Source organism: Eulemur rufifrons, chromosome 25, assembly GCF_041146395.1.
Source record: "Eulemur rufifrons isolate Redbay chromosome 25, OSU_ERuf_1, whole genome shotgun sequence".
Taxonomy (NCBI): Eukaryota; Metazoa; Chordata; class Mammalia; order Primates; family Lemuridae; genus Eulemur; species Eulemur rufifrons.
This window is the reverse complement of record NC_091007.1, coordinates 11,376,124-11,397,034: the sequence shown is the minus strand read 5'-3', so window position 1 is coordinate 11,397,034 and position 20,911 is coordinate 11,376,124. Positions and strand designations below refer to the sequence as shown.

Sequence of the window (20,911 nt, the reverse complement as noted above, 5' to 3'; positions counted from 1 at the left end):
GTTGTCTTCATCATTCAGGCCGTTACTGTGGCACCTCCATGCCCCACCCTGTCACATCCTTCGGCAGTGCCCTGACGCTGAGGTTCGTCTCTGATTCTATAGTGAATTCTGATGGTTTCCACGCTACGTATGCTGCGTCATCGTCAGGTGAGAGACCTCAGCCCAGGCTCCAGCAGGTTCACAGCGATGTGGTGGAAAGCCTTGGTTTGATATTTGGGACTCTTCTACCTTCCAGGTCGGGAGCTGGTTTCCTGAGGTCCCCTCTGTGCCTAACCTTACCTTCTCGGTTAGGTGAATGTGTTGTGAATTTTAACAATAGTGAACTCTACAAGTGGGAGGAACTTGTTGGAAATTTGGCTGTCTTTTTAGCTAAACCCCATGACCTCAGATGTCTTGGTGTTCTCCTTCATGGCATGTTTGTTAGGGCAGCCCCACGTGGGGAGGAGCGGAAGGGGGGACCACCCAGTACTGGGTTCCTTAGCCTGTTTGTCGGCTGCTGGCTCCCTTGTTATCAGTAGCTAAAAGCCACAGGACTGTGTGTTTCAATGCGCTCCTGAGAGGGAAAAGCCAGCACGCGACCTCCTGTTCTAGGCCAGCGTTGAAGATAATCCTGATCAGAAAAACTGAGTGGTTTTAGGATTACAAACAAGTCTTTTATTACTCAAAGTTACAGTTCATGGGGAGAAAAGGCTTTTAGAAAAGACACTGCAGAGATTCCTTCTGATCCACCACACTGTGTGTCCTTTGCTCTTCAGTTTGCAGAATCTTTCTCTTATTATATATGACATTTCTTTTTTTTCTTTTTGGATGTGAGATGGAAATACTATATCCTTTGTCACTAATAAGGACCCTAGTGTTCTTTCTCCTTTATCTTATGGTGTCTGATTCGATCTTTGCACTGACACTCGATTTCTCCTTTCTTCCAGCTTGTGGTGGAACCTTCTACATGGCTGAAGGCATCTTCGACAGCCCTTCCTACCCAGAAGTTTATCCCCCGAATGTGGAATGTGTCTGGAACATAGTCAGTTCCCCTGGCAACCGGCTCCAGCTGTCTTTCATGTAAATCCTTTTCTGTGGTGTATTGTGTCAGCGCTACTGAATCCGCAGGAAGGAAGCGCTGTTACTAATAGCATGGACAACTCACGGCGTATATGTCCAAGCAATTGTTAAGGAGAATACGGTGGGAGCTTCAGGAAGCCTTTTCCCAAATTTCCTCTGTCTGACTCATCGTTTGGGTTATAAATAGCATTAAGATTCTTGCGAGAATGGTTCCAGAGCCCTAACGTTACCAGAGTGTATTCCTGAGCTCTTGGTGAATGAATCTTGGACCATTTAAGTTCGGAGAACAACAATTTTATCATTTCTTGGAATTAGGCACATTTAGTTTCTCGCAGAGAATCACTGGCATTCTTTCTTCCAGCAGAGACCTGCCGTGTCAATTAAGCCCCTTCACCCTGGTATCTCATCCCCACCCCAATCCACCTTTCCTCCCACTCCTCTCAGAAGAATGATTTGGGAAGTTTTTTTTTAACTTAGTAGTTGATTTGTAAAGTCACTTTCATGTTTCTCATTGTCCTAATAACTCTTTTTGAATGGGGACTATGGATATGGAATTCACAGTAGGAGCTCATCATACGCTGAGTGGTCTTAGATTAAACAGCAATAATAATATTTCCTAGAGTAGATGTAGAAAGCACACATTTTAATCAATCAATAGAGAGGTACGGTGACTTGCCGCATGGGTAATGGATGCTTAACACATATTGGCACTCTCAATACTTGACATTTAAATTGCCATTTTGAATTAAAAGTTATTTACTAAACCTTATTACCTATTACTGGGCTGTGGTTGGGATTGCTAATTCTGTTTTAAAGAGAAAATAAGTAACTAATTGTTGAGAGAGGAGGATTGTTTTGAGGACACTGGTCTGTTTATTTAAAAGCCTTTTTCTACCTCCCAGACATGGCAATCTGTGCCTCGAGAACCAATTAAAAATATGGGACAAGAGTCCTATTTGTGGACCAAGGGAAACATCTCAAGTTGCTTTCTTTAATCCACCAATCCGGCAGCGCCTCTCCAGGGTACCAGTGGCATTGTGTTAAGACAAAGACACCCTCAGGGCTCCGGAAAGGCAACTGCAGGTTTAAGCTGCTGCCGGGAAGGGAGGAGGTTTTGGTTTACAGGATGGGAAGAAATCTGCATACTATAGAGTTTTTGTGTGATATAAGCTGGTGCTATGTGCTGAGCATGTAGTTGGCACATGCTACTTGTGTGCAAGGTGCTTTATTTATAATGATTGATAAAACACCTTCATTGTCCTAATGATAGAGTCCAATGTCCTTCATAGGGCTCACTGGGCCTCATAATTGCCAAACAAGGTGGCTTCCTTTTTGGTCTTTTTTCTTTTTGTCTCTACCACATTCACATTATTGACCACTCTGACGTTCAGTGATTGCCGGGAACTGGGCTAGATATTGGGAATGTTCAAGAAGGATAAATCTTAGATCTTGACAAATTATTAATAAATCCACTTCAAGAAGCTATTTAATTAAAACCCAAAAAGCTTCATTTTATCTGTAGGGAGTGAATTATAAACTTCTAGGACCACTGTTAAGATTAAAGAAGATGTCAAATTTAAAACGTATAGCACACAGCTGGTGTATAGCAGATGTGCAGTGCATGTTAATTCTCTCAGTCTTGACCATTTCTAAAGTATCTTCTGGGATAGTTCACAGATAAATCCAGAGGGACATTAGGCTTTCCTTCCAGAGGATGGGAGATTACGAACACAGAAAGAAAGTTTCATCCATTTTACGGTTTAATGGACATTAAATCCTCACTATTATATAGAAAATCTTAATGACTCACCTGTTCCTTTCTTACCTGTAAGAAGTTAATTTTGATTACTTTGTGTGACTTGCTTGAGTTTTATTTTTAAAATGAATTTTGTGGAATGAGAGATGCCTCTTTTTATGCAGATGAGCAGTGAGAAGGGCAGGCCTGTGAGTTATTTCTGCCCTGGTCTAAACTCTCTCCAGATGAGAGCTTAGCAGCACTTCCCGGGGGTGTTCGAGAAGCACATGAGAAACAAATGAATCACATCAAGTTCTGAGGCAGGGTTTGGGCTGTGGACACTGTGGTGAAATTGAGTAGGGAGAAAAACTGGAAAAATTATGCTTGAATCTGCAACAAAAAGAATAAGGGGGAAATAAAAGCTAAGAAGGAGTTTTTTTGTAAAACCTATATTTAAAGGCCTTGACAGAAATTGTATTTTATACTTACAGAGTGCTTTTAGAAAGTTGGTCTTGGTTCAAGAATCAAAATGAGATAATGAGAAACAGTGATTGTACTATTTTTGTTCCACATCCTATTTTTGCCAAGAGAACTAAGCCAAAGGGTAGATTTGCTTATGAAATGCAACAGCCTAAAACAAAGACTTCCAAGAACAATAAAGGTTTTTAAAAAGTTTAATTTTTTTAAGATACTGTCCTACCAGAGCTTCTAATGAAATGTCCTTTCTGCCATCAAGCACTGGATTATACTAGTCTGGTACTTAGAAAAGATCTTCACTTTGGAATCTTCTGGACCATTGGGCCAAATGTTAATGTGCACATTGATTACCGAGGCTCTTGCTAAGATTCACTTTCTGATTCAGTTGGTTGCTGGGGCCTGAGTCTCCATTTCAAACAAGCTCTCAGGTGATGCCAATGCTGCTGGACCCTGCGCCGCACTTTTAGTAGAAAGATTTTAGAGTATATTTCATGTAATTTCCCTTCTGAGGAAAATGATCCCCCTTTCTTATTTTTCTGCTTTCTGAGAAGCAGAACACAATTTCAGCATATTTCACATTGTGGATCATATTATGCATAAAAAAATTGAGCCCGAATTTAAGCACGAAACTTGGCAGCCATCCCAAAGACGGATTCAGAACGATTCTTTGCCAAAAATGATTGTAGATGTAAAGAATGTATTTTAAAGGATCAGATTGTCAAAGGAGACAGATGTGTGGTTTGCTTTGCCTGATGTGACTCTATCCTGATTTCTTCTGCTTCTCAATTACAGTCACAGCTTGCTGCTAAAACTACATCTAGAATATAGTCCAGACAGTCTATACTGCAGTGATCCACCTGGATGGGATCCGGGGAGCCAATGGCTTGCTGTTTGCTGTTCTCCTGGTTAGAGACCAGGCCAAAGCCTCCAGGCTGGTTGTCTCTAAGCATCCTAACCCATTAAGCTGAGACAGAGCCACGGGGCAGCGTTCCACTTAGCATAAAGTGAAATCTTGCAAGGCACACAGCATTGAGCATTCACTGAAAGATCCACACCATAGAGAAGTACCTTTTCTATTCTCCAGATTGTTTTATTTCTTGCTTTCCTGACAGTTTTTTTCTCTATAGTCTTACAAGGTCATTCTTTCTACTCTTATTTTATATTTTCTCTTCTCAGCAAAGTCTCCCTCCGACAACTTATGGAGAAAGAATAGATTGCCCTCACTTCCTCTAATTTTTTTTTAACCGTTGAATTACTTTTTACTTAAAAATTAATTTTTAAGGGATAGCAAAGGCTCCCATCCATATTTCTTTATCTTATCACGGAAGTAACTCACATCTGGAATTGGATGTGTATCATTTCCATTCATGTTTTTAATGCTTTTATGATACATCTATATATCCATACACACTATATTAAGTACTGCCTTCTGTTTTACATTTGACATCAATGGAATTATACTTATTGATTGGGCTGGAATTACATTGAATTTATAAATTAATTTTGGGAGAATTATCATCTTTTTGATAGTAACTCTTCATAACTTTGAACTTGGGGTCTCTCTCCATTGATTTAAGTCTTGTTTTATGTCCATCACTAAAACTTCATATTTTTTCCATGAAGTTCTAATAGATCTTTTCTTACATTTATACTTAGGCACCTTATTTTTTGTTGCTATTGAAAATGGCATCTATTTTTAAATTACAGATGTAACCTGGTCAGCCTACTTAAAATAACACTACCTTATAGTATTTTACTTTTTCCTCCTCGAACTTATCACCACCTCCTTGTATATCTATCTCTTAATATTTATTATCTCTCTCTCATTCTAGAATATAAAGTCCCTAAAGGGAAGAACATTGTCTATATTCTTCCTTGTCTTGTCCCTAATCCCCATAACAGTGTCTGGCAATATAGTAGAGATTCAAAAGGTATTTGTTGAATGAGTCTTGACCAGATCACAATTTCTAAATTTTTGCTTGCTGGTATAAGGAAGCCTTATTGATTTTTGTATATTGTTATCTGGCAAACTTTCTGTTCTCTAGAATGACAAAACATTTAGTGTCTTATTTACTTTTGTGACTGGAAGAGGACCTGACATATTAAGATGCCCAGTAAACCTTTATTGAAGGAATTAGATCATTTGCATATTGAGTTTTAGCCCTTCTTTTCCAATCCTTACAACCACCATTGTTCCCCTTTTCTTTGTCTTAATTGTGTTGGCTAACCCTTCAGTGCAATGTGGAACGTAAGTGATGAGAGCAGGCTCTCTCGTGTTAATTCTGATTTAAAAGGTATGTTTTTACATTTTTACCTCTGAGTATATTTGCTGTAAGTTTTTGTAGGCATTTATTTGGTTAAGAAAATTTTCTTCTATTCTTCATTTTTAAAGAGTTTTTATGATGAGTTGGCATTGAGTTTTATCAAATGCTTTTCTCCAATTGTCACTGATTCTCTCTTATGTTAATTGTGAATCCAATTTAAGATTTATGATTTTCATAAATTGATTCATTTTGCTATTATTTTATATATAATTTTTCATCTATATTCTTAAATAAGATTGACCTAAACTTTTTCTTTCTTTGACTGTCCTTGACTGGTTTTGTTCTAAAAAACCACTCGCACTAACCTATGAAGTTTTGGGAGAGCTCCCTTATTTATATTGTTTAGGCTCAGATTTTTGCGTTGGTTTGTCCTTGAGCAATTTTTAATACTGATTTATTTGTACTCAAATAATGATCTTTTTTATATTTTTTTCATTTTTCTTTCAACTGTGTTGTTCTACTTTTGTAGAAAAGAGCTCAAATTTATTGGCTTATGATTGTTATAGATTTTATTGTGTCCTTTTCTCATAATATTGCTCACTTGAGCCCTCTTTTATTCTTGAACAGTATTAGAGGTTTTATACTTTATTAGTCTTGTCAAAGAAATAGCTTTCAATTTTTTTTTTATCCTTTCTACTGTTTTCGACATTTCTATTTCATTAATTCCAGATGCTGTCCTATTGGTTCTTTTATTCTCTTTGTGTTTTTTCTGCTTTTTTTCCCTAACTTATGGGATTAGACACTTAGCTCATTTTTCTTAGTATTTCTTCTTTTCTCCTACAAGCACTTAAGGCTATAAATTTCTTTCTAAATACTGCTTTGACCACACCCCATAAGTTTTAATATATAATATTTCATTCTCATTCAGTCCCCAATATGTTTTAATTTCCATTTTGGTTTCTAGTGTGACATATGGGTTATATAACAAGATTTTTTTACATTTCTAAATTATGGGACCTTTTTGTTCTTTCTTTGTTACTATTTTCTAATTTCATTCTATAATGGTCAGAGAAAATGGTTTCTAATAATTTTAATATTTTCTGAGACTTGATTTGTCATCAATGACATGAGATATCTTTTTATGAATGTTAATGGGCACATGAAAAGAATGAATGTAAAGAATTTGTAAATTCTAATTGTTGGATGTTATAGGAAGCTTGTTATTGTTTTCACCCTTTTGTGGGAATCACCAAAAATCATCCTATTTACATCTTAAAATGTTTGAATAAGAATTCTACAGTGGAGTCTCTGAAACTGCTCCTTTAAAAGTTATTAAGTTGTCCTTAGCCTGTTCCCAGTCCTGAGTCTTTGCATCCATTGACACTCTTCGTCACCCGTTCCTTAATTTTTTCTTGGCTTCGGTGACGTGGCAGTGACCTTGGTTGTGTCCCACTTTTCAGACTGCTCCTGCGTTTATTGTCTGCTTCCTTTTGCTGCACTCAGAATGTATGTGGGTGTTCTCAAAGCCTGTGCTCTCATTTCTTCCCTCTGTCTCTTTTTCATCATTTATTACCCTCCACTTTTTCATTTCCAAACCCCTGATCTAGCCATGCTCTCAGCTGTTATCATATATGTACAGGTGATCTGCAGATACAGCCCAGCGTCTTTTCTGAAACCAAACTGCATATTAGTTCTGACAGATTGTTCCACTTGAGTGATAGACTTTGTATCAAAAAGCAAAAATATTTTTCTGCTGCACTCAGTCATTGCCATGATGTGTTACTGCAAGATTAATTTTCTCAAGCAGGACTCTGATCATTTAATTTTACCACTCAAAATCCTATTGGGTTTTTTTGTGGTAAAACATGTATAACATAAAATTTACCATTTTAACCATTTTTACATGTACAATTCAGTGGCATTAAGTACACTCACTGTGTTGTGCAACCATCACCACTGTCTATTTCTAGAACTTTTTCTTCATAACAAAGAGAAACTCTACCCATCCAATAGCTCCCCGTTTTCCCCTCTCCTCAATCCCTGGTAACCTCTATTCTACTTGTTGTTTCTATGAATTTTCCTATTCTAGGTTTCTCATGTAAGCAGAATCATATGATATGTGTCCTCTTGTGTGGGGCATGTTTCACTTAGTATAAGTTTTAAAGGTTCATTCATGTTGAAACATGTCCAGAATTTAATTCTTTTTCGGGAATGAATAATAATCATGTGTGTGCATGTCACATTTTGTTTATTTATCTGCCTATTGATGGACTTTTGAGTTGTTTTCCCCTTTTGGCTATTATGAACAATGCTGCTATGAACACTGATGTGCAAGTATCTGTTCGAGTCTCTGCTTTCAATTCTTTTGAGCATATACCCAGACGTGGAATTGCTGGATCATACCGTATCTGTGTTTAACTTTTAAGGAACCACCAAACTGTTTTCTCTACAGTGGCTGCACCATTTATGTTCCCACCAGCAATGCACAAGAGTTCCAATTTCTCCATATCCTCATCCACACTTGTTAATTTTCCAGTTTTTTTAATAATAGCCATCCTAGTAGCTTAGCAGTGGTATCTCATTATGGTTTTGATTTGCATTTCCCCAATTACTAGTGCTGTTGAACATCTTTTTGTGTTCTGATTGGTCACTTATATATCTTCTTTGGAGAAATGCCTATTCAGTTTCTTTGCCATTTTTAACTGGGTTATTTATCTTTTTACTTTTGAATTCCAAGAGTTATTTTATATTCCAGATACTGGCCTGGTCATGTGTTCCTATTTCTCTTGGGCAAATATCTAGGAGTGGAATTTCTGGACAGTAATTTAATACATATTTAATTTCATAAGAAACTCTCAAATAATTATTCAAAGTAGTTGTGTCAGTATACAGTTCCACCAGGAATACATGAGACTTGCAGTTGCTCTGCAGGCTTGCCGACATTTGATCTTGTCAGTCTTTTTCATTTTAGCCATTCTGACCAGTATGAATTGATATCTTATTGTGATATTCAATTTGCATTGTTCTGATGACTGATCACGTAGAATACTTTTTACATTCTCATTGGCCATTCACTTATATTCTTTTATGAATGTCTGTTCAAGTCCTTTGTCCATTTTTAATTTGATTGTTTTTTCATTGTTTACTTGTAGGAGTTCCTTTGATAGTCCAGCTCTGAGTCCCTTTTTAAATAAATGCTTTGTAATTACCTCCTCTGCTCCCACCCAGTCTGTGACTTGCTTATTCATTTTCTTATTTATGTCTTTAATGAGAAAATTTTATTTTTGGTAACATCAAATATATTAATTTTTTATCTTATGGTTAATGCTCTTTGTATTCTATTTAAAAAATATTTGCCTGTCCCAAGGTCCCAAAGATTTTCCAGTATGTGTTCTTCTAGCAGCTTTGTGGTTATAGCTTTTATATTATCATAATATTACTATATTACACCTATGAGAAATATTAAATTAGTTTCTGTGTATGGAGAGAAGCAGAAGTTGAGGTTCTATTTTTTCTCTCCATGTTGATATCCAGTTATTGGAGCACTGTTTGTTAAAATGGCTTTCTTTTCTTCATTGAATCGTCTTGGCACCTAAGATTGTATTATATTGACTGTGCATTTGTGGGTCCTCTTCTGCACTTTCTTTTCTATTCCATTGATCCACGTGTCTACCCTTGCACCAATACCACATTGTCTTGGTTACCTCCCTGTTTTTAAGCATTAAGTCCAAATTTTGAAAACATTCATGTAGTACCTACATGTTCCAGACTCATTATATGTTACTTACAAAAATTAAGTGAGGTAGATGTTATTTCCTTTCTTCCACCCTCCATTACATAACAGTTGCAGAATGTGTGATAATTTGAATAGGTCACCTTTGAGCACTAGCCTGTGTTATTACAAATCCCATAATTTGTCTACCTTTCCAGAAATTAAGCACACATTCCTTTACAGGGCATTTGAGCTCCACTGAAATGATCCTATCTTATTGCTCTAGCTACGTCTCTTAGTGGTTTCTTAGAGGTATTCAATGTTTTAACCAAACTAGATATCTTGCAGGTTTCTAAAATGCTCCACCCTTTTCTGCATACGTGCCTAGTTGGCTTATGTCCTCTGCCTATCATCTGTGCTCCTTAAGTCCAGCACATGCTTATATTTCCATCTCAAAAACTCTGTCCATCAGGCTGTTACAGAGCTTCACAATCAGATGTGACACCTCTGCTTCAAAATTCTTGTCATTTTATCACTCTGATGGCACTCATGTTACTCTGCCTTATATATTTTTTTCTGTATCCTTGCCCAATTTTTCCCACTAGGAAGAAAACTCCCTGAAGGCAGTATATTAATTATCTGGGTATCTCTTGAATAGACATTTCAACACATTTGAGTGAAAGAAATTTGTTGAGATACCTAAAAGATCTTGTGATCAAAGTTCAAGAAACTTAACACAGCAAACAGGTTAACCCAGCATGTGATTTAGGATAATCCCAAAGTTTATTCTATCATTTTAATCCCTACAAACTTTTTTTTTTTTTTGCCCCCAAATCAGATCTTTCCAGTTGGAAGTCTCTCAAGACTGTAGCAGAGATTTTGTGGAGATCCGAGAAGGAAATGCCACAGGTCACCTGGTGGGACGATACTGTGGACACGCCCTCCCTCTCAACTATTCATCCATCCTTGGGCACAGCCTGTGGATCAGATTTGTGTCAGATGGCTCAGGCAGCGGCACAGGCTTCCAGGCCACATTTGCTAAAAGTAAGCTGGTTCTATGTGAGGTCTTCCAGAATATGTCCTACAAAGGAGAAAGGATAATTTTTTCAGTAATACATTAAGCAAGAACAATCCTAAACTCTGCTATTCTTCTACATTGTCTTTGTGGGATCACTCTACTATATAACATATTAGAAACACTAAATTATGTATCAGTGGCTCATTAAGAGCAAGGGAGAACATGCTCAATGGTGCTAATATTCTTTTAAAGCTCTAGTTTCTACCTAGTGTTAAATTAATTTTTTCCATGATATTGTGTTAGTTTTCTAACATATAGTTCAGGTTTGGTATGTTTATGTCAAATGTGTTTCATCTGATCCCGTAAACTCTATAGCCTTCAAATTAAAGACATTTAGTATTACTTTGGGATTGACTTAAGTGCTCAGATATTGTAACAATAGGATATTATTCTAATAGAATAAAATGTTAAATATTTTTCTTTTCTAACTTAACTTTTTCATAATTAGCTATTCTATATGTGTTTTCAAGCTGTCAGTTTCTCTTATCTTATAACAATTTTTTAAAAGAATGTTCCATTCTTTTGTAAAACAAAGTAAAATAGGTAAACCAAAATTAGGGACTGGGGCTGGGAATGCTCCCTTCCCTGTCCCCAAGTCTCCTGGGGCCTGGGAACCCCTTTTCATGTGGGAAGTTGTGCCTCTTTTCACACTATGCAACCTTTTAAGGAGATGGAATTCCATTCACAAAATCGCCCTTCTCTAAGGAATTAACAAACAGCCCAGAAACCAAAAGGGAAGCAGTATTTCTCTCAATACTCAGAAAAGAAATCACAGTCAATTAAAAGGCCATCCTTTTCAATATCCCTTGCCTTTTGTTTTTTCATTTGATTAAAGAGCTATTCTAAGTAGGTCTGATTTACTGCTCTGCTTTCCCTCTTAGTATTTGGCAATGATAATATTGTGGGAACTCATGGGAAAATTGCCTCTCCTTTCTGGCCTGGAAATTACCCCCATAACTCCAATTACCAGTGGATAGTGAATGTGAATGCGTCTCAGGTTGTCCACGGTAGGATCTTGGAGATGGACATTGAAGCGATACAAAACTGCCACTATGACAAATTAAGGGTGAGTTTCCACGTGCAATCGATGATTATAAATTTTGGTGAATTGCTACTGGCAGAAATGAAACCAAGTTAATGTCTATTTAAGCATTTGCAAATCATACGGGATGGTCTTCCCTAGATCAAATTGCTGCCTCTAGATTACCTGGACACAGATAATTTCACTGTTACATTTACTATTGTCTATTTTATACCTAAGGGTGTTTTCCTAGCATTGTTATAATTTACCTGTTGGGGTTTGTCTAAGCATGCGTTATTTATTCTATCTTATGTCCCATTATCCTGTTTGTTCTTATGTTAGAGTGTTAAAATTGTAAAGGACCATGTAAAAATAAATAAATATAAAAACCATGGTAATCATTGCCATCCAGACATTGGCTACTGTATCAATTCCAGAAACACTATCAGATTCTTAAAGGCCTCGATCTCACCTTAGTCCACCCAACCAATACCTGGTAGATGCCCAGCATGTATGGAAATGACTATTATAGAACTTGACAAACTGACATTCAGTAGAGGATTTTATGATAACTGTTACAACAAACTTGTTCTAAATTATTTAAAAACTATCACAAATTTCCCTCTAACTAGGTAATTAATATTTTAAAACCAAATGAAAGGGAGTTATTGAGTACTTTGAATATCCTGAGCCCTGCAAGCTGTGATTCTTTTGTTGGAGTTAATTCTTCTTTTCTTCTGTGGAGATACAGTCTCCTCTAGGATACCTGTCCACTCTCTCATTAAACCGTTCCTCTTTCTTGGTGTTTTTCCCTCATTCTTCCTAATCCCTCCCTTTGAGGCCCCAAAGCACATTTACTAAGTACTGTTGTTATGCAACTATCCTGCTTGCTACTTTTCCACCCACAAATTTCACTGTACATTATCTAATGAACTATATCCCACAGAACACATGTATTAATATTATTCTATAACAAAGATATAAATAATTTTGAAACACATGAAATTATTTGCAATCATATTTTATATTCAACGGCACTCTGTTTTAAACGGACATAAAATGTCTATTTGTTTATTTTTTTATTATGATAAAATTATAATAATATAAAGCATCTTTTAAATTTCCTGTTTTATGAAGACAAACAGAGGTAATTGCCTAAATATTATCTGTTTTTACATGCAGATTTATGATGGGGTTGGCATTCATTCCCGCCTAATTGGAACTTACTGTGGTACTCAGACTGAATCTTTCAGCTCCACTAGAAATTCTTTGACGTTTCAGTTTTCTTCTGACTATTCAGTATCAGGGAAGGGATTCCTTCTGGAGTGGTTTGCAGTGGATGCTCCCACGGGACCTTTACCTACCATTGCTCCAGGTGCGTTTGGTACTAAATGAAATTCTTTTTCGGTTTGATATGTGTGGGCCAATTATTTCCAGTAGTCCTATGGTAACAGGAGCCAAATACAGAAATCAGTGCAGCCCAAAGCACTTCCTCCTTATGTTCAGATGTTCTTTTAAATTCATAAATATTCCATTTTGTAAAAATGATAGTTTCTTCTTAAAAATGCAGGCTTCTTATTATACTTTCATATTAATTAGGGGTTTGATATATGTAAGATATGCTGCTTACATAGATGAATATAGTTCTACCCCCCTAATGTAAGTGGGGAGGGTCTTCTACATGCACTTATTTAAGCTTCACAAACAGCCAGCACTCAATGATAAATGGGTCGTATGGCAAAACTGTGGTGAAAAAAGTAGAACACAAGGTATTCTTTTTGCATAAAAGATAAATTATGGAAATGATGGCTATTTGAATCAATGAGTTTAATAAAATATTTATTGATTTCCTTGAGGAAGTTGTTTCGATTGGTTGTTTCTTTTCAGTATAGGACTGTCACTTTAAAGTTAAAAAGCACTAGCTTCTTTTCTGTTAGCGGAATTTCAAAGACATTGCTTTATATCCTACAGGTGCTTGTGGTGGGTTCCTGAGGACAGGAGACGAGCCAGTCTTTCTTTTCTCCCCGGGCTGGCCCGGCAGGTACAGTAATAATGCCGACTGTAGCTGGCTCATCCAGGCTCCGGATTCTACCGTGGAACTTAACATCCTTTCCCTGGACATTGAGTCTCACCGGGTGTGTGGCTACGATAGCCTCGTGATAAGAGACGGTGAGAAACATTAAGGAAAGAATACTGAGTTTCAATCCTGACATGTTTAGTTCTATTCAGTTATCACCACATTTATTTACTGCCTTCATCAATTTTGCATGACAGTGCACACATATTATGATGCATGAAGGCATCAAATTCCAGAACTGGCTACAATTTTTGAAGAACATAAGGAGGGTATTAAATTGCTTGTCGCAAAATGTCAGGGATAGCACCACATTCCTAAGAGGAAACAAAGGCTTTTTTCTTAGAGGCTTATGTGGGAGAGAATAGTCTGAATTTCCAGGTTGTGCTACCTTCCTATTGAGGAAGACTCAAAGATAAAAATTGATATTTTATTCTATGGCTTTAAGATCCAAGTGAAAGATACAATACTTAAAATTATAATGTATTTATTTCTCTTAGTCCCCTGAATCTGTGGGCAGAACAGGTGGAACTAAGGGGTAACATTGTTGCGTTCCTTTCCTCTACACACAGGTGTGCCACTGCTATGTGTTGGGTCAGGGACCTGAATAATGCTGATACGCAACATGCACAAACTGTGCTTCACGGTTTGCATGGGCTGCACTGAAGGAGGACGGCAGGGAGGCCACAGCCTCCACATCAGTGTTTCTCAGGGTGGTCCCCAGGTCCTCGACATCACGTGGGAATTGTTAGAAATGCACATTCTCAGCAAAAACAAATGTGTTTTGCTTTTGGCCCACACGTTGCTAGTGTGCAAGATCTAGTCTCCCCAATCCCCTCATCCCTGGACCCCCCCACTAAGTGGGAAACATCAAATGGTGGAGGTGATTTATTTTCCTTCTGGTGAGGCCGGACCCTAAGTGAGGCTCAGATCAATCATGCGAACATGATGAGACGGTAAACCGTGACTTTCTCCCCGTTTAGATCAACAGTCAGCACGCTGCCCCGAGGAATTGTTATCTTTCCTCACATCAAAGCATTCCTGTGGATATTGAACTTTAAATTTTTTCATGTTATGAAATGGATGTGTCCTTGCATGCATATTCTGAGTGTTTAGAACCTAGTAGAAGCTTTAAAAAATACCTTTAGTAGATAACTGCATCAGTGAAGTAAATTATGGTTATTCTTTAAAAGTCACATTCTACTGAAAGTTTTTTGTTGTTGTTCCACCAATAACTTCTCTTGAAAGCCTGGAACCTGGAGAGCAGTCCTTTTCTTCTTCTGCATGTCCTCGCACAAGTCACTAAGTGGCTCTAAGCTCGTTATATCATCTGTGAAAGAGAGACGAATACCTACCTCGTAGGCTTTTTGTGAGGGTCAGGGAAAGTAATGAACGCAAAATCTTTTAGCAAAGTCCAGGGATTTTGTAGATGCAGAATTCAGAAGAGTTTAGATGCGTGTGCCAAAACAACAAAAATGTTTTAAATTGGTTGTGTGATCTACCCACATAGATTCCTTTTTATTCACTAACAGTATGAGTAGATGCCCAACAGGTTCATTCTTTCCTCATTTGTTTATTTACTCATTAAAGAAATAGTTGTCGAGTGCCTACTATGTGTCAAAATTAGTGGATATTTTTTTCATTTATACAACGTTAATGTATTTTTAGAATTAAAATTTAATTCTCTTCAATTATTTCTCCTTTTCCCAGTTAGTTTTTTTGCTTCTGAGTAGCAGAGGCATGTAACATTCTGAAGCAAGTATCTAAAGCCAATTGGCCACAGACGATAATACTTACAGGCTAGTTGTGCCATTGGCCAGTCAGCACAGGCCCTTGGCCCTTGGCCATAGGCCACAGGGTGGCTTGTGAACACTCCTGGGCCATCCCAGAGAGGGTCCTGCAGCATTCTTGGGAGAACTGAGTCCCTCTCCCACCTGCTTATTCATTTTACAGAGCTGCCATGGTTCAAAAATGAATCAGTCTCTCCAGACAATTCACCAACAAATTTTGCATATCAAAGATTCCTCCAAACTGAGATTCCATGAAACTACATCGGGCCTAGAAAAAATTTTTTAAAAGAAGAAAGAGAGAGGTTGAGAAAGAGAGAGAGAGGGAGGGAGGGAGGGAGGAAGGTAAATTGTATTGAAATTCAGTAATCTTTTTATCTAGTCCCAGATCTGAAATGTACTTTCTTTATGACTTTGGGTAAATCATTGAATAGCACAGTGTGAGGGCATCTGGGAATTAATCTGCTAGGATTAAAATCTTTGTTGACTTCTATGCTCTATGCCTTGCATATAGCAGCATAACTTACGTCCCCTTTAAGACAGTTTCCTTATCTACATAATGGAGATAAAAATAATGCCGACTTAATAGTGTTATTGTGAAGACAAAGTCAGATAATACATGTGAAGCACTTAAAGGGGTATATAATAATTGCTCAATAAACATCAGCCTTTAATAATCTTGGGGTCTCAGCCTCCACAGCCCTAAAATGAAGAGGCTGGACTAGGGAAAGAATTAGCAAGTTACCTTTTAGCCCTGGCCTTTAGGGTTCTTTGACTTGTCCCTCTCCTTAAAGATGGGTTCATTCCTTCTACAATCTATATGTTGAGGTTTTGGAAGCTCTAGAAATACCCCAGTACTCAGCATGGAGACTGAAGGTGAGTAGCAAGTAACAACCATCTGTGGTTATTGTGTTATCTATCAACTAATCAGTAATTATTTCAAGATAAGACCAGCCAGTCTGGGGGGTGAATTTTAGAAAAAAAAATCAAAATCAATAGACCCAGTTCAGTCTTACTGGGAGGTAATATGTGCCTGTGAACCAATGACATAGAATAAACTTCAAAATTTTGTAGTACAGGCAATTAGAGAATAAGTCCATGAAAATAATATTGGGTGAAATGTGTAGTGAAACAGCATCATGAAGATAATAAATGCAAAAGGAGTTTAAGAGATAAACTTTTGAATTTTAAAAAACACAAAAGTTTCCAGAAGTCACAAACCCTCCAAAGAGTGCCTTTCAAACATTTTGTATTTATAACTGTGCTATTGCCTTTGTCATTGCAGAAATAGAAAATAACTTGTTTTCTAAAGTAGTAGATAATGAGTGAGTTTTAACCAGTGGGCAGTGCTAAGAAGGATTCCTTTTGCTGGTTGTATAAAAGGGCTAGTTTCCTCATGTCTCATATTCTATTTTTGTTTGTTTATTAGCTTTAAATGTATTAATTATCTACTTTAGAGGAAAAAAAAAAACCATATTTTCCCAGCCAAGGAATCCCAGTCTGCTATAATCCCCCTTGTTCCATTCTGGTCCTTGATCTCTCCCAGTCCCATGTACTCTGATTTTGAGTTTTGGTGCCAGGAAAAACTAGCCGCCAGATTTTAGAAAGACAGTGGAAACTGTCAAAGAAGTATTTATCCAAAAGGGTAAAGAAAAGGGCAGGCCGGGCGTGGTGGCTCACGCCTGTAATCCTAGCACTCTGGGAGGCCGAGGCGGGTGGATCGCTCAAGGTCAGAAGTTCGAGACCAGCCTGACCTACAGCGAGACCCCATCTCTACTAAAAATAGAAAGAAATTATCTGGCCAACTAAAATATATATAGAAAAAATTAGCCGGGCATGGTGGCACATGCCTGTAGTCCCAGCTACCCGGGAGGCTGAGGCAGTAGGATTGCTTAAGCCCAGGAGTTTGAGGTTGCTGTGAGCTAGGCTGACGCCACGGCACTCACTGTAGCCCGGGCAACAAAGCGAGACTCTGTCTCAAAAAAAAAAAAAAAAAAAGAAAGAAAAGGGCAGACAGCACCATTGCAACTTGGAGCCAGAATGATGTAACCCCTGGGGTGTCCTTCTTATTGAGAATCTCAACGCCTCCTACACATTATGATGTTCTGGAAAAAATATGTGAGCTGCTTTGGCTGGGCTGCAAATGATGGTGCAGCAGATTCTTCAGACGTCGTATTTCATGCTGACATTTCCTTTCTTTGGTCACAGGAGACAACAACATGGCCCCGCAGCTAGCAGTTCTCTGCGGCAGAGAGATCCCTGGGCCCATTCGGTCTACCGGAGAGTACATGTTCATGCGCTTCACCTCTGACATCAGTATAACCGGGGCAGGCTTCAATGCATCCTTTCACAAGAGTAATGAGTTCAAACATTTTTAAAATCTCATCTCATTTCAGCTCATCTCTTCTTCTCTGCCTAATATTACTTTTTCATTCTAAGACACAGATTATAAGTCAGAGGACATGGGTCTCTGCTCAGCCACTGAATGGCTATCCTTATGTCAGTATTGAGTCCTGATCCAAAGCCCTATGGCCAAGTTGTACAAAAAGTCTCCGGCCTTCGAGTCCCTGGGTAGGGCATCTTCCCTTTAAAGGAGGTGTTTTCATAGTAGGCACAAGACTGATATCTTTAAAACAATTTTTTAGCCTAGCTGAGGGCTGGAACTAGAAGACAGCACATAGCCACAACACATCACAAAGGAACACTAAGTTATGATCTATCTTCATAAATAGCTTCATTGAAACCATCCATTTGAGAGTTAGCAGGAAGAGTTCGTTGCTCTTGAAATATAAATTTGATGAGTCAGAGAATGGGACAGGATATGGGTGCTTTCATGTGTAGTGTGACTGAGACTCCCAAAGCTTGATATGTCAAGTAGATTAAAATTAAAATAATAGCCCATAGAATATTGAAAGACTGTCATGTTTTTAACTGAAAAACATAATTTTAAAGGATATTCTCAATCTAACATTAAAAATTAACATTTCCTCCGCTCTTATATACACCTTTTATAATGTAGGGAGCAATTAAAGATAAATTACGTTCCTCACACTCAAGAGAAGGCTGTGTAGTGGTTTAAGACGACAGGCTTTGGCATTAGACAGACCTAAGATAAATTTCCACCTCTGCAATTTAACTAGCTGTGTGAGCTGTCTACACTCCCTTGCTAATAACCTGTCCAGGCCCTGACAACTAGCAAATTAATGCTCTATTCAGTCTCTTTCCTCGACTCTCAACCTCTCACTCTCTCTCCTGCACGTATGTAAGGGCGGTCCCCTCCTCACCGGACGCCACTTCCCACCCCTTCCGATCTAAGTACTGCAGGTAGAGGGATTGTTTTGTACTTGAAGAAAGATCATGACATTCTGATGCTCAAAACCCTTCAACTTCCTCCTCTTCTTACTCAGAATAAGCCCTCTCAGTTTCCTGCATTACCTAGCCATGCTATTTTGAATCTCTCAGTCTGTGTCCTTCCTTCTGACTTCCATGTTGTACCTCTAATACATCAAGCCTTTGCGCTGTTTTCTGGACCGGAGTGTTTTTCTCCCACAAAGCCTTCCTTTCCTTCAGATCTGTGTGCAAATGTTACCCCTTCTCGAAATTCCCCATGCAATATGGTACACTTCTCCTCCCATTCATTTTTCTTTACAGAACTTATCACTATCTCACGTATTATTATATGCATTTATTGCATGTCTTCCCCATCTAGAAAGTAAACTTAATGAAAGTAAGAAATTTATTTCTATCACTTACCTCTATTTCCCAGATCTTAACGACAATAGCAATAATAACAGAGTACCCAATAGCATGTGTTCAGTAAACGCTTGTCATACTGATCATTTCCTACACTTTGGTCCATTAGTTTCAAGAATTTCTATTGCCTACACTTTGAAAACCCTCAAGAAAACCAGGAAAGCATAAAGATACAGTTGTCATCAATGTCATTGCAATAACCTACCTTTGTTTCCTCTTGGGAAGGCTGCGGTGGATATTTGCACACAGACAGAGGGATTATCACATCCCCCAAGTACCCGGAAACCTACACGCCCAACCTCAACTGCTCTTGGCACATCCTGGTCCAAAGTGGTCTGACCATTGCTGTGCATTTCGAACAGCCCTTCCAGATCCCAAATGGAGATTCTTTGTGCAACCAGGGGGATTACTTGGTGGTAGGTCTCACTTGCTGTCCTTTCTAATTACGTTCTCAGCAGACTCCATTCAGAGAACAAGATGATGATTCTTCTCTTCTGGGACATAAATGGATAAGACTTTTGCACTCCCTCTTTTGCCATATAAGGGAGTTTATACAATTTAAATTTGTCTTTCCAGCTAAAAAATGGACCTGATATCTACTCTCCACCCTTGGCGCCCCCTGGAGGAAACGGTCATTTCTGCGGCAGTCACCCTCCCTCAACTCTGTTCACCTCGGACAATGAAATGTTTGTTCGGTTTATTTCTGATAATAATAACGGAGGGCAAGGATTTAAGATCAAATATGAGGCAAAGAGTTTAGGTAAGTGTTTTCACTGAGAATTTTATGTGTACTTTCCCTGCAGTTGCTTGGTCTTCCTTGTTTAAACAGATTTGAGAAATAACATGTAAAGTTTTCTTTTTTGAACTAATAGTAATAGCATTAGTAAGAATAGCTACCTACTATCAAACACCTATTATATGTTTAATGGATTTAATATCTCATTATGACTACTCTTTAAGGAAGGTGGTAGTATTTCCATTTTACAGATAAACAAAATGAGGCTTGGACTTTTCTAAGGCCACATGTCTAGTTAGTGACCAAAGTGAAACTCTCCATAGGTACAAAATAAACTAATGTTATTGATCCCTGAAAGTCCTTCAACCTTTCCATTATAAAATATCTATGTGCAAGTTAAACCTAGTGATAGAAACATTGTAAAAGTTATGTTTGCCTTGTTTTGTAATCATTTGTATGCTTCTTTTTTTTTTTTTTTTTTTTTTTTGAGACAGAGTCTCGCTTTGTTGCCCGGGCTAGAGTGAGTGCCGTGGCATCAGCATAGCTCACAGCAACCTCAAACTCCTGGGCTTAAGCGATCCTACTGCCTCAGCCTCCCGAGTAGCTGGGACTACAGGCATGCGCCACCATGCCCGGCTAATTTTTTGTGTATATATATTTTTTAGTTGTCCATATAATTTCTTTCTATTTTTAGTAGAGACGAGGTCTCACTCTTGCTCAGGCTGGTCTCGAACTCCTGACCTCGAGCGATCCACCCGCCTTGGCCTCCCAGAGTGCTAGGATTACAGGCGTGAGCCACCGCGCCCGGCCTTGTATGCTTCTCTTTTAAATGAACACATAATCTTTTGATTCAATTGTTACCCACTTAATTATATATTACATCAGTGATCTTTACCTAATTACCTTTACTTAATTATACTTCATTATAATTGTATTTAATTTTACTGTAATGATTTGATTTTTGTGACATTTACTTTTTAATAGTGTTAAATTGAACAAATAAATAAATAAGGCATAGCTTCAAAAAAAGGGAATAGTTTCAGTGAACAGCAATGTAATAGTAAATCTTTGCTTGTCCCCCTCCCTCAAATTAGTTAATACGGATTTCAGGATGATCCCATGACCTCACAAATGCCTGAATATATTTCAAAATACATATTAATCTCAGTGAAATCATATATTTTATTCCACGTTATGTGAGAATGTAAAGTGTCA

General features: G+C 38.0%; 1 protein-coding gene across 1 annotated transcript in view; it reads left to right on the top strand.

Annotated features, from left to right (window-relative positions):
* Nucleotides 1–20,911, top strand: part of CUBN (cubilin) — a 227,716-nt gene that overhangs the window by 132,764 nt on the left and 74,041 nt on the right. Inside the window, exons 35-43 of the mRNA XM_069458708.1 lie at nucleotides 19–147; nucleotides 927–1,059; nucleotides 10,086–10,291; nucleotides 11,207–11,391; nucleotides 12,529–12,721; nucleotides 13,318–13,515; nucleotides 17,416–17,562; nucleotides 19,186–19,376; nucleotides 19,537–19,720. Coding sequence (XP_069314809.1) covers nucleotides 19–147; nucleotides 927–1,059; nucleotides 10,086–10,291; nucleotides 11,207–11,391; nucleotides 12,529–12,721; nucleotides 13,318–13,515; nucleotides 17,416–17,562; nucleotides 19,186–19,376; nucleotides 19,537–19,720 — 1,566 coding nt within the window. The remainder of the gene's footprint in view (nucleotides 1–18; nucleotides 148–926; nucleotides 1,060–10,085; nucleotides 10,292–11,206; nucleotides 11,392–12,528; nucleotides 12,722–13,317; nucleotides 13,516–17,415; nucleotides 17,563–19,185; nucleotides 19,377–19,536; nucleotides 19,721–20,911) is intronic.